General features: G+C 43.0%; 1 protein-coding gene across 1 annotated transcript in view; it reads left to right on the forward strand.

Moving 5' to 3' along the window:
* LOC143512547 (dedicator of cytokinesis protein 3-like) overlaps positions 1–13,380 on the forward strand; it is a 78,255-nt gene extending 64,875 nt beyond the window's left edge. Inside the window, exons 43-54 of the mRNA XM_077003006.1 lie at positions 58–144; positions 4,039–4,218; positions 4,833–4,916; positions 5,002–5,118; positions 5,221–5,309; positions 5,570–5,681; positions 5,772–5,853; positions 6,058–6,173; positions 6,504–6,588; positions 7,182–7,292; positions 8,391–8,470; positions 11,211–13,380. Of these exons, the coding sequence (XP_076859121.1) occupies positions 58–144; positions 4,039–4,218; positions 4,833–4,916; positions 5,002–5,118; positions 5,221–5,309; positions 5,570–5,681; positions 5,772–5,853; positions 6,058–6,173; positions 6,504–6,588; positions 7,182–7,292; positions 8,391–8,470; positions 11,211–11,891 (1,824 nt within the window). The 3' untranslated portion in view covers positions 11,892–13,380. The remainder of the gene's footprint in view (positions 1–57; positions 145–4,038; positions 4,219–4,832; positions 4,917–5,001; positions 5,119–5,220; positions 5,310–5,569; positions 5,682–5,771; positions 5,854–6,057; positions 6,174–6,503; positions 6,589–7,181; positions 7,293–8,390; positions 8,471–11,210) is intronic.
* The last annotated feature ends 572 nt before the right edge of the window (positions 13,381–13,952 follow it).

Here is a 13,952-nt window from a genome sequence, read left to right on the forward strand (position 1 = left end):
GTCCTCCTCGGTGCAAGTGGCCTGCTGCCTCTCTAAACAACATGGTGTGTCATACAGAGTTTGTGGATCGAGAGGACCACCCTGATCCTGGCCCGGCCCTTGCCTGGTATCTCACGCTGGTTTGAGGTGGAGAGGAGAGAGGTGGTGAGTATGGGATTCATGTTCTCTGTCTTTAACCTTTAACCTTTGATGTAGCAACAGAACTACTAGAGCAGGGGTGCCCATTACATCGATCGCGAAGGAAGTGTGGGTAGATCGCATGACATTAAAAAATAGTTGATGAATGACCATCTATCTGGCTATCGTCCATCTGCACTGACGGTTGTATATTGATTGACATACAATCAATATACACGTCAATGATCGTCACACACAAAACTTGTGGGCACCCCTGTACTAGAGGCTGGTGTAAGCGATATGTATTTTAAGGACACTGCAGCTAAACTGTGTTTACATGTCAGTAGCTATCACAAACATAGATGCTCTGAGAAAAAAAAAACTGTCCTGGCTTCCTGGGTTTTATGACTGTTCTGGGCTCAACAATCAGCAAATAAAAAGTCTACAGAGTCCAGCTACATTAACCAATCAAGAAGGATTTTCTGGAAGGATACAGATCTCCTTCTTTGGGGGGAAGGCCAACTGAACATCTTCAGTACTCACAAATCTGCTAATCAGTGTGGATTGTATTATCAGTTTGTGTAATTAGTTGTAGTTGTAGTTAGGCTTGGTTTGTACTTTAGTATGGACTCCTGTGCAGAGGTGGTAGTATTACTTTAAAATGATAATGACTCATCTAGAATGAGAAGGTCAATGCCCATGAAACTACAGAATTACAGTCTAATTTAGGCTACACAGAGCTCCAGATTTACTCAGACCCAAAATAACCAGTTGCTTTATCATTGTAACATATTGTATGTGTATTTAGTAGACATTTTGCAGTTACATTTTGCGGTTGAAGCAATCAGTGATGATTGTGATGCGAGGGTAAGACAGAATGTGAGACTTTAAACACGCAAAGCTAACAAGGCTGTCTACTAGCGCTTAGCAAACACATATAACAACTTATGCGGAGCAAGACTCCGATAAAGACGAGCGACGGTCACACATTATATATCTTCAAATAAACTAGATCCATGTGTATCGCATGACGTTGATTAGGGTGACCATATTTTTATTTGGGAAAATCAGGACACTTTGTGTGTAAGTTGTTGAGCGGTGAGCGGGGGGGCGTGGCGAACGTAACACTCCGCTTTAAAATTAATTCTCCCGTCTCGGTTCACCAGTACGATAAGGCTCAACTGATGAGGCTCAGGGATTCCGTGTCATGCAGCGCCGTGCTCAGGGTCCTAGTGCCTGTAGAATTAATGGCCCGATGCAGGTCATTTAAAAACCAGGACATTTCCTCATTTAAAAAAAAAAACCCGGGACGCCGGACGTGAATGTTGATGAGACGAGACACAGGTGAGACAGATGAACACACATACATAGAACACCCAAAGGAAATAACCAGATGCAGACTACACATACACACCAAGGGTGCCCATGTGAGGGCCCATATGAGGGCCCAGGGGAAGGGCCCATATGAGGGCCCATATGAGGGCCCATATGAGGGCCCATGTGAGGGCCCAGGGCTGTACCATGACAGACATTAGTGACATCTCATGCAAAAACAATATTTACATGAGCTTTGGAGGATTTTTATTATTAGTTCATTGTTAGTTGACAAAAAATATATATGCAATAAGGTGGACACAAACGCTGAGATTTAATAAAGGGCATTCCATACTCATACAAACAAACCCAACACGTAAAGACATAGTGAACACAAAGAACAACTGGAAACCGTAACTAGACACAGAATAATATATCAAAGCACGATAGCAAATGGATTTTCCAAACCTTCAACAATGAACAGCAACATCAAATGCCAAACGCAAGGTTTACATACAAGAGACTAAACAAGCTACACATGAAACCAATGACGAGGGGGCCGGCTTACAAAACATGAGGAGGGATTGGAACACACACATGGCCAAGCCCACAAAACACACATGATTGACAGCTGGGGGAGGGGCTAACCGTAACAGGTAAAACAATAACAGAAAAAAGAAGAATAGAATATGACATAAGAAGAAGACTAACTTTACTATATATATTTTATATTATACTATAATTATTTTATATTATTTCTGAAGCATATTACAAGAAAGGCCTTGGACTGGATCCAAATGTGGTCTTTTTAAACAATTGAATAAAAAAAAAACATAAAATACATTTTTGTTAAAAGCACTTGTAATTTTGAAGTTGGACTACTATAAAGTATCATGTAAATTTTACATTCATATTTATAATGGATGTTTTGAGACATCAAAAATCATAGAGAATCCATACCCAGCTAGGGCATTTACATCACGATTAGTCAATGTTAAACCTGTCAGATGCTAGCCGAACACTGATTACAATTGCGGTAATTACAATTTTCAATATATCTGTTCAAATAAAGCAAGGAAAGATTCATGTCTGATGTCATGGTGAGTTATAGCTATCTAGCTTTTAGGGCCCCCTACTGACATATCAACAGGCCATCCTAGAATCATGGGTATAAAAGTGTTTTGAGCTTTCATGAGTTTTAGTGGTTTATTCAAATGATTGCACATCCAGGAAATGAATGTGTATGTTGGACTAATGTAAAAAAAGTGGTAATTATTGAATTTGTGGATTTTGACACCAATTTTGTAGAGATCAGGTGAAAACCCTAAAACTAGTTTTCAAATGAGGTTCTCTGTATTATGCACAGTAGCACAAAAGCAAAGTGAGCAAAGCTGAGTTTCAGCAAATTAGTTTCAAATTAGTTTCAATTAAGGCAAGAATCCGATCTGCAAGAATTCTGCCTGTAGGTTTCAGACTGTAAGAGTTACAGACCTCAACATGTTTGGCATCGTTGCAACGCCCCCTTCAGTCTGATTGGACTCATCTAACTCACCGGAGTAGCAGAAACTATATGCTCAAACCTTAATGAAACTAGGCCTGTGGTAAAACTGAGAGTCACTGCAGGACACCTGTATCTCCATTATTTAGGCATCTTGATTTGGAATAACCTGATCTCTACAAATCGAGCGTGTAGTTATCTTCCCACCGCAGTGACCACAGCCCCAAAACACACTACAGTGTTTACCTTCAGGTCATATTATTTCAGTGGGTAGAAATCGCCTTTCTCAAAAATACTCACAAGCTTGGTACACCGCAGTCCCAACACTAGTTCATATTTGTATTGTCACTGCCTTGTATTTTCCACCCTTAGGTAGAAACACTCCAAACATCATATTCAATAAGACAAAGGTGCCAAACAGATCATACCTAGTATTTACTCCTTTGAGAGACAAAGTCTTCTGTGGAACATGTTAGTAAATCATTATGAGTGGGGATTTTGTTTTGTAGTTTGTTTTTTTGATGTTGTGGTTTGCCAATTTTGGCATGCATAAATGTGAGTAAAACGATCACGTGGTCCTCGTATTACACGGTAGTATCATTACATTGCAAGTTCACTTTGCACCACCTATTTTGGTACCATTGACTATTAGATCGCAGTATGCATGTGACTGCATTTGATGGATGAACCAGTTATGTCAAATCCGATCTCATTATAGCTGCTCTGAGATCAGAGAACTGTAGTTGGAAGGGACAGTGTTCTAACAGATCAGTCGCCATGTGGCTTTGATAAGTTGAATGTGAAGGAAAACACATCTATAAATATGAATGATGGTAAAAAGCCGTCAAAAAAGTTTGTCTGTATGGCAACAATAAAATATTGCAGGAGAAATTAAGCAACAGTTTTTGTTTTTTCATTCCAACATGCTCAAGGAAGAATATTGAAAAAATCTCTATTAAAATGACATTTACAAATACATTTGTATTAGCTTTTGTATGTATACATGCGTTTTGTATGTTTACCTGTGTGTTTGTGCTTACGTGTGTGTGTGTGTGTGTGTGTGTGTGTGTGTGTGTGTGTGTGTGTGTGTGTGTGTACCTGGGCAACAGGTGGAGGTGTGTCCTCTGGAGAACGCCATGTATGTGGTCGAGAACAAAAACCAGGAGCTACGAACCCTCATCAGCCAGTATCAGCACCGGCATCACCACGGCAACATCAACCTGCTGAGCATGTGCCTGAATGGCGTGATCGATGCAGCAGTGAATGGAGGAATCGCTCGCTACCAGGAGGTACCGCCCACCCTGCCAAACCCCGCCCCTCATTACACCACCCACAGCTCCACCAAACCACACCCCTCCGATTAATTAGTCAGTCAAACGGCATGAAATAAGGGCCAATTATGGAAGAAGATATTTGACACACAGGATATAACCAATATAACAATTGTGAAGGCCATGGTGTTGAAATGCAATACACTTCACATCAAATAATAAAGCACACGCCTACACAAGGCCTGCATGAGGCCTGCATAAGGTCTACACAAGGCCTACACAAGGCCTGCATAAGGCCTACATAAGGCCTGCATAAGGTCTACATAAGGTCTACATAAGGCCTGCACAAGGCCTGCATAAGGTCTACATAAAGCCATTGTGTAGACCTCGTTCACCACTCTCTGCAGTCATAACGTTTTTTAAAACCATTTAAAACCCATCAGTTAAAGGTTCTCTGTAGACTGCCACTCAAGTGGTCAAATACAAGTGTTCTATGTAAGCTGCCATCCGTACAATTTATTATTTTATATCAGTGAAATTTTTATTATTTTATGTCAGGTTTTGTGGCCTCGTTACTCTGACTTAATTTGAAGTAGAATGCTTAGAATTATTTATATCTCCTTACTTTTCAGGCATTTTTTGATAAGGACTACATCAGTAGCCACCCAGAAGACATGGACAGAATCAGCCAACTGAAGGAGGTCATGCAGGAGCAGGTGAGAACACCCAGCCTCATGCACACGTGATCCTGCTTCAGGGCACAATATCTGTGTTTTAAAATACATATTCTGAACACTTAAGGTTCACATACTGGGAGTTGGCTTGGCTGTTCATGAGAAGCTGGTTCATCCAGAAATGCGTCCCTTACATAAAAAGCTGATAGATCAGTTCCATGTCATGAGAAGTGGTTTGTCCCATGTGAGTATGTATTCTGCTTCTTATTTTTAAACGCTGCACTTTGTACATGTATAAACCTAAAATTTGATGTGTGTGTGTGTGTGTGTGTGTGTGTTCTTTCAGGGTGCTGCTGCACTCGAGAGGTTCTGTCCTTCAGGTATGAGGATCCTCCCACCTAGTCCAGAAAGTGGTGGAATAATCCACAGGCACAGGTGAGACACACACTCACAGGACTGGGTACACACACCTTTATTCTTGCTGTCAGTGTAAATGGAGCAGGTTTCTGACTGACTTATATAATCTAAACCTCTCGTTTAGGTAAATTAAGTTCCAATGAACTAGCATATGGTTCATCACAGACACACACACACACACACTGTTCACTGGTGTTAATAATCCAGTAATGTTTAGGGTGTTTTCTATTCCTGATGCCATCTTCCTTATCCTCTGTTCATCTGCTTGTCTTTCATAGTCCCCTGGGTTCCCTCCGTCTCCCAACCGCCCACCCCCCCAGTGAGGGTGGGCCGTTGATGATCTTAACAGACGGGTTAATGGACCAACCCGATGATACGCCACTCATGCAGGTCAACAGTCTCATCTCGGATAATAAATCCATCACGTGCATCAATACAATGAGCCACCCATGATAATGGTGCTTGTGTGTTGGTCTCCAGCCTAGTCCTTCATCCTCGAGCCTGAGCTCCATACGCTCCTCTTCCTCACAGATGCTAAACTCCACCCCGTCCAGCGCGAGAGGTAAAGGGATAAATGAATATATATTAAATTAATATAGCAGACGTGCATATAGAGCAGAATTTCTAATGCTACACTGACTGGGTGTCAGTCTCAGCTCTACGGTGTGTGCCTGTCTGTCATCACTCCGTGTCTCTCTCTCTCATTGTTCTGTCTCTCTCTCTCTCTCTCTCTCTCTCTCTCTCTCTCTCTCTCTCTCTCTCTCAGGGTCGCCGTCTCTGTCTGACAAGAACAAGAGTAACAGAGAGTTGCTGATGCTGCTGCCCCCCCACAGAGAGCGGCCCAACAGTGCCGTTTACTATGGCAACAGCGAGAACGGACAGGTACACGTGCACCAGTGCTCGTTGATCAAAGTGTCACACTATTAAAATAACAGCCATAGCATTATAGCGTCATCATTTGGACCTTGGATAACCCATTAGGCCAGTGCTGAAGTCTTTAGCAAATAATTACGCGTTTTAATTATTCAATAGATAATTCAGTGTTCTTTATCTGAGGGTTGTTGTTTTTAAGGGTCTTTTAAGTTGTAGTTTCTTTAAAGTGATGAACAAATGAGCTCTGGACTGTACATCTTCCATGGTGGGTTTTGGCGATCATGTGACGTGTATGTCATGGTGGGTTGTGGTCATGTAACGTGTGTCTTGTATATGCAGATGAGCAACATTCAGCGCTCTCTCCTACAGCAGCACGGCACCTGCAAACCATGTGCTGATTCTCACCCTGGTCTCCCAGAACGAGGTACGAGCCCCCACGGTCACCTTCAGCCTGTGTGTGAGTGTGTGTGAGTGTGTGTGTGTGCGTGTGAGTGGGGTGTGTGTGTGTGGGGGGGGTCAGTGTGTGTGTATGTGTGTGCATGTGTGTATGTGTGTGTGTGGGGGGGGGGGTCAGTATATATATGTGTGTGTGTGTGTGTGTGTGTGAGTGGGGCGTGTGTGTGGGGGTGAGTATGTGTGTGTGTGTGTGTGTGTGGCTGGGGGGGTTGAGTGTGTGTGTGGCTGGGGGGAGTGTGAGTGCGTATGGGGGGAGTCAGTATGTGTGTGTGTGTGTGTGTGTGTGTGTGTGTGTGTGTGTGTGTGTGTGTGTGTGTGTGTGTGTGTGTGTGTGTGTGTGTGTGTGCATGTGTGTGTGTGCTTTCTCCTGCCTTGTTATCCTTGCATATTCATCCATGGTTCCAAGGTCTACAACATCTTGACATTTTTAGCATTTGGCGGATGCTGCCATCCAGAGCGCCTTACATATTTATCACGACAGTATGTGTCTTCTTGGGAATCGACCCCATGACCTTTGTATTTCTATTCTTTGTCTTCTGTGGTGTTTGTGTCATCCCCCAGGATTCCCCACAGCCCCCAGCAGCTGGAGTTTGGATGGGGAAGCAGGATCATATGTGCAAAACCCCAGTGCTCTGACAGCAGCACACGTCTCCTCCCGCACCTTTCCACAAGGTGATTTCAGAACACACATATATACACACTCAAAACCACACACACACAGAGAGAGAGAGAGAGAGAGAGAGAGAGAGAGAGAGAGAGAGAGAGAGAGAGAGAGCCATGCAAATACTGCACTATTCTCCTTGGCATCAGCTAGAACTGTTTTATAAAGATTTATAAAGATTCTGCACCAAGGTTCTGCTAGCGACTAAAGTTGTCTCAGGGGTTTCACAGAATTTCATCTCATCAGATCTTAGGAAATGGAAGCCTGTGGTAAAGAGGTCAGGCATATCACACGTCTCGCACATCCTGCAAGACATTTTACAGCTGTGTTTACAAGCAGAAACTGCTCTCGAGCCCAGTTTCAACACCTCTTGTGTAATGATGTCAGATGACTTGTCGATGTTTAATTTGCCTGAAATGTCACCTCAAGCACAGACTTTTTTCCATGAAGGAAAAGAAGAGCATACAACAACAGCTAGCACTCACTGCTAATCTCCACCAGCTCGCAATCACTGCTAATCTCCACCAGCTAGCACTCACTGCTAATCTCCACCAGCTAGCACTCACTGCTAATCTCCACCAGCTAGCACACACTGCTAATCTCCACCAGCTAGCACACACTGTTAATCTCCAGATGCTAGCACTCACTGTTAATCTCCACCAGCTAGCACTGACTGCTAATCTCCACCAGCTAGCACTCACTGCTAATCTCCACCAGCTAGCACTCACTGCTAATCTCCACCAGCTAGCACACACTGTTAATCTCCACCAGCTAGCACACACTGCTAATCTCCACCAGCTAGCACTCACTGCTAATCTCCACCAGCTAGCACACACTGTTAATCTCCACCAGCTAGCACTCACTGCTAATCTCCACCAGCTAGCACTCACTGCTAATCTCCACCAGCTAGCACTCACTGTTAATCTACACCAGCTAGCACACACTGCTAATCTCCACCAGCTAGCACACACTGTTAATCTCCAGATGCTAGGACTCACTGTTAATCTCCACCAGCTAGCACTCACTTTTAATCTCCACACGCTAGCACACACTGTTAATTTCCACACGCTAGGACTCACTGTTAATCTCCAACTTCTTTTTGCATGCAGGTCACTTTCTGATGCACTTTGATGCATTCCAGCAGATGAGTGACCATGCGCCAGCACTGCCTGTCCGCTCACTCAGAAAGGTAACGCTACTACCAACATCAGGGCTGTTTCACTCAGCATCTACAGTCTTAGCACGCCCCGCCATCTTGAAGAATGTACTGTTGAAAATAAATGTACCATTCTTAAACACAGTTTTTACTTTTAGATATTGCTTAGTTACTGTAGTTATGAGGAAGGCAAAGCTGTTTAAAGAGCATTAGTCTGACAGGATGTTGTGACAGGCAGCATAATATTAGCTAGTTTAGTAGTATACTAGCATATTGCTGTCACATTTATTTACCTTGGAAATTGTTGTGGGCACACACAACTAATGATCTAAAAACGTGTGGATTATGACCCAAACAAACTCCCACAGGTTATACTAATGACTGGGATTTCTTTAATGATTTTTATGGCAAAAGTCAATGTCAAACGATGAGTTAATAAAGCAATAAGCCACAGAAATGTGGCATTATTTTACTGGTATAAAGAGTCAAGAGCGCAGCTTTTGAATGTGAGAGCAAGATTCATGAACCTTTCTTTGTTCATCTAAAATATGTGCAAAATAGATGTGCCCTCTCAAATGTACCCTACATTTACCCTGCTCATTCTCAGATTTGTACTCCTCAGCTACAAATGCACACAAGCTCTCAGATGTTCTCCACAAATGTATTCCCAGTGTCTATATAGAATTTTATTTAATACAGATTAATATATAGTCATAGCCAATGGATCTTTTATTATCCATGAGAATTTCAGTACAATATAAAGCAGTTATAAATCAACACTAATAATGCTATTTATATTTATATATACTGGTATACTTTACTTCTGTGTTCGGGTAAATTGTCAAAGCAAGTTTGCAGAAGCCCGTATCTCAAGCTGAGTCTGTGAAGCTCACTGAAGTGTGTGTTACACACAGCCCACTGTACACACTGTTACACACAGCCCACTGTACACACTGTTACACACAGCCCACTGTAGACGTACAGCAGAATCAGACAGCTCCTCGGCTTTGGGGACATTCTCGGGAACATGTATGTTAAGTCCACAAGTCTGGAAAAGACCAGAGATTTAGAAGAAGCTTTTCTGCTGTTTGGTTTGGAGAGTCTACACCCTCAGTTTTATCCTGTGTGCTTGCCAAACACTGGCATGTTTGAAATGCTGCATACTGCATTCTGGTCCCTGCAGTATGCAGTATAGTATGCAGTACGTGATAAACTCAAACCATTCTATGAGGTCCTGTCAACATATGAATGTTCCTAATACTTGTATGACAGGATGTAATTGGTTGCATACTGGAATATTTGGCCACAATCGGAGCAATATGTCATTTTTTCCAGTGATTCTTCATATGAAACTGGCCTACATGTGGGATTACGTACTAACCTGCAAGTCCAATGCAGTTTTCTCCTTCACGTTCCCAATCTTCGTTTGTCTGATGCAGATTCAACAGTAGTGGCTAAAAGAGTTGTGGCAACGCAGCGTGTGTAAAATAAAGGAACACGATCACCCTCTCAGCTCCTGGCGAACGTGTAGTCGTGTATCACGTGTAGTCAGCCTGTTGCCATAGCTACTTTAAACGTTAGCTAACTAGCAGTCCGTTCTGTCTGCGGGGAGACAAGTGGCAGGACAAACAGCATAAAAACACTGACGCTGAGTAATAGAAGTGATGAACTGAAACATTTGACAGGTCAGAATAGTTTAGACAGCCTTTCATTTGAAAAGACTATAGTTTAATCAAACCATTAAAAATGACATCCAAATACAATGACCAGACATGGCAATTTAACCTTATGTGGAAGTAATTTCACTGCCGTTACTTTTATTAATAATCATCAGACTGACACCATGGCTTCGGTTTTGTGGTTGTGAAGCAATTGATATGATTTCTGAAGTCTACTGTTCTGTAAAGCTCCTTACATGAGGTGAAACAGGGACTGGGCGTCTGTTAGCACTGCTAGCAGTGACTTCCTCTATCCTTTTGGAAAACTGAAATGCTTTTCAAAGTAGCAGCAGGTGAGGCAGTGGTTCCCCTTTCTAGTATTGGAACTGGTGGTAAATCTATTTTAAACATGGCTGCCTCCATTCAAGGACTGCAAAGCAATTTGATTCTCGTGTGAGCTGCGTTTTATAGAAAAACTGTAAAGAAAAAAAAAATCTTTCATAAATATTGTTTGCTACATTTTGGTGGTAAAAATGACGTATTGCTCCTTTATCAAGGTTACACTTCATCACTAATATGACACACCAACGATTTGTAAGTGCTAACATCACCCACTTGTGGTGGATTATCTTAGGAGAGTGTGTGAGTGTGTAAGTGAGTGTGTGAGTGAGTTGCAAGCCAGGTCCATGAGGTACTTTGCATCTGTGCACTAATATCAGAAGTTTAGTACAGCCCCAATTCTTAGGAGGATATGACTATATTTTTCAGATTGGCTATGCTATTTTTAAAAAGTCATGAAAAATACACTATACCTATAGTGTTTATCTACCTGTAAACATTTATCATTTATGTCTCATGCCCAGTTTCATATACTGCAAAAGCTACAATATTTATTTGTTTTATAATTTTGCTCTGGACTGGAGGTAGAAATGCATTTTATTGAATGTTTTTTATGAAATGAAATACATGGTTGTACACTGGTCCAAGCATATATCTCCTGAGTACCTAAAATATAGTATGTCCTGTTGATCGTTTGGAACCTTACATATACATATTACATATATGTCTTCAGTGAAGTGACTGAACATAAAACTGTGTTTTCTTCCCCCCCCCAGTCTCCTCTCCACCCTATTCCTGGCTCTCCCACAAGTCCTGTGTCAGTTTTAGGAGGGAGTAACTCCACCCTTTCCGGTAGTGCAAGCAGTGGGGTGTCGTCCCTCAGTGAGAGTGTGCACAGTCACGCCGACACCCCCAGTCGCCATGTCACCTCCCAAGGGGACGCCTCCAGTCGCCACGACAGCGCCGTCGCAAGCCACAGCGACTCGTCCAGCCGCCATGACAACCCCATAGACGCCGCCCCCCCCATGCACTACTGGAGCCCTGACGAGCACTTGAGCTCCCAGTACCTGCACGTACACTTCAGCGGCGTGCCGGAGCACGTGCCCGAACACGTGCACTACCCTTCCATCCCCGAGCACGCTCAGTACGGGCACGAGCACTTTGGTGGTGCCGCCGAGCCCAGCCTCTACAGCCCTGATGCAGATCCGGCCGAACCCCAGCGTCCGTGCCACCTCCGCCCGGCCGGGTTCAACCCCATGCAGGACCACCACCACCACGTCCACCACCATGCTTCCCTCCGCCGATCTGGCACCCCAGCCGTGCCCCCGAGGGTCGGGATGAGAGAGGAGGAGAGCGGGGGGGTGCACCCGGTGCCCCTCCCACGGAGAATATTCCCCCCTCATCGAGCGACCTGGGAACAAGGCATCCGAGAAGAACAAGAGGAGAACGCGGGGTGAGGAGGAAGAAAGAGAGGAGAAAAGAAGGGAGGTGACGAGAATGGAGAGGACAGACTGAGGTTGAAGGGGGGGGGGGGGGGGTCCATATACAAGGCTCAGTACAGGAGTCCAATCACATAGACTACGTGAGAATACATGCGGCCTGCATCTGAGGACTTGCCTCGCAACAAAGATGCGAGACAAAACAACACAGATCCTATAGAAAACAAAACCATGATTCGGCTTGCGGCACACGCTTACAAATCATACTCTAGTGTCCAAAATGTCTGTGAGCATGGTTTTCTCATGCCCTTTCAAAAGAACAGCTATATTTTGTGAGTTTGGTGAAGAATATACAATAGACAATCGCTGTAGTCTCCTTGCTTTATGTGGTCCTCGGTCTTCTAAAGTGGCAGAAAGAGGCTTTTCCTCTTCAAGTGCAATGCTTCAAAAAATGGCAACATTCCGGTTTGACTTGAAAATTGATCTCTCAGCCCGCATAGATTCCAAACATTTCGCTTTGGTCACAGAAAATGTCTCTCAACAGCACTTTGCATACGTCATAGTCTTGCAAATGAACGCATTTCATACATTGATCTTAGCTTCATATTATTGGGAAAACTGCAAGTTAGCTCAACATTTACATTTTAGACTTTCAGACAGGTCACTCATCAGACAAATCAGGTACCACAAGGTAATGTTTGCAATGCTGACTACTCCCCTGCCTCATGTATGTATCATAAGAATTTTCTTCCAAAATTCCTTGCAGATAAACTCTGGCTAGTCAGTGTGGTTGTAAATACTGTATGCTGTTGTATTGGCTACACAAGCACATGAATCTCATATAGCTCACTTCTCATTCAGGAAGCATTTGAATGCATTTTTTTGATTGTGATCCAACCAGAGCTCATCACCTCTGATAGACAGTTATAATGTGGCATACAGAAATGTGATCTAGTTGGGCTTGGGTTAGTTTTTGATGGAGTCGATGGGCTTTTTCTGGAGTGATTTATCTTGTACTTATGTGGCCTGTTAAACAAGGATGAGAAATACTACCTTTTTCATAATAAAGAATTTAAACCAATTTCAGGGTTATTTTCCAAAGTTACTGGGAATGTTCTTCATCCACAGGACAGGACACGCAGGCACAGAACCTCAGGTGTGAGAGTTAATGAGCAGCAAACCTTCACAGGAACCACACCAAAAATCTACAGTGCATATTACTACAATGTACATTCTGTCACTGTACAGACATAAGACCACTGGTGATACATGCTTTTAAATAATCACACACCTTCAAAGCTGTCGTGTCATTGTTTTATGTACATAATTCAAAAGTGGTATATGAAGATCAATGAAACTTCATGTTTATATTGGGCAAACTACTATAGGTTGTGATTGTCTCCTTTGTTCTAGACTTGAGATATTAAGTCTGAAGAAAAAGAAATCATTTATACTCTTTTCAGTGTGCCCTCTTGTACATATTGTGAAAGCATGAATAAATGGTGTTATGAATTTTAGTTTGTTTCTGATTTTTTTCCTTACGTTTAGCTGTCAAAGATGATCCGATTGTTAGGTCAGACGTAGCTTGCAGTTACTGCTGTTCACTTTGGACATTTTCACAAGGACATGGACTTTTGCTGTTCTGATGTAACAACAGTGAGCTCAGCTGGTCAGTTAGTAGGGTCAGTTAGAACACGGGTAGCTGGTATGTTGAAATACAGCTTGTTTCTTACTCTAACTTCTGTTTGTAGGCTACTGGGTCCAGACTTTATTCTATAGAGGAACCGGCAACTGGCACAAACATTATTTGATACAGCATGAGTCCTGGGGCCTCACTGCTTTGTAGACTTTTTAGCAGTCTAGTACACCTGGTCCACCTCAGCAGCGAAGCCCTGATGAGGTGAATCAAGTTTGCTTGAACATAACAGAACAGAACAGCCTCAGAAGAGGAGATGAAAACACTGCGCTAGAGAATGCGTCACTGCCACAATGTTTTATCAGACATTTATCAGACACGGAATACAGTGTACAGTTTGCCCCCTAGCGGTCATTATTTTAAACGGGAAAATTTAATCTGTG

Source organism: Brachyhypopomus gauderio, chromosome 4, assembly GCF_052324685.1.
Source record: "Brachyhypopomus gauderio isolate BG-103 chromosome 4, BGAUD_0.2, whole genome shotgun sequence".
NCBI classification, from domain to species: Eukaryota; Metazoa; Chordata; class Actinopteri; order Gymnotiformes; family Hypopomidae; genus Brachyhypopomus; species Brachyhypopomus gauderio.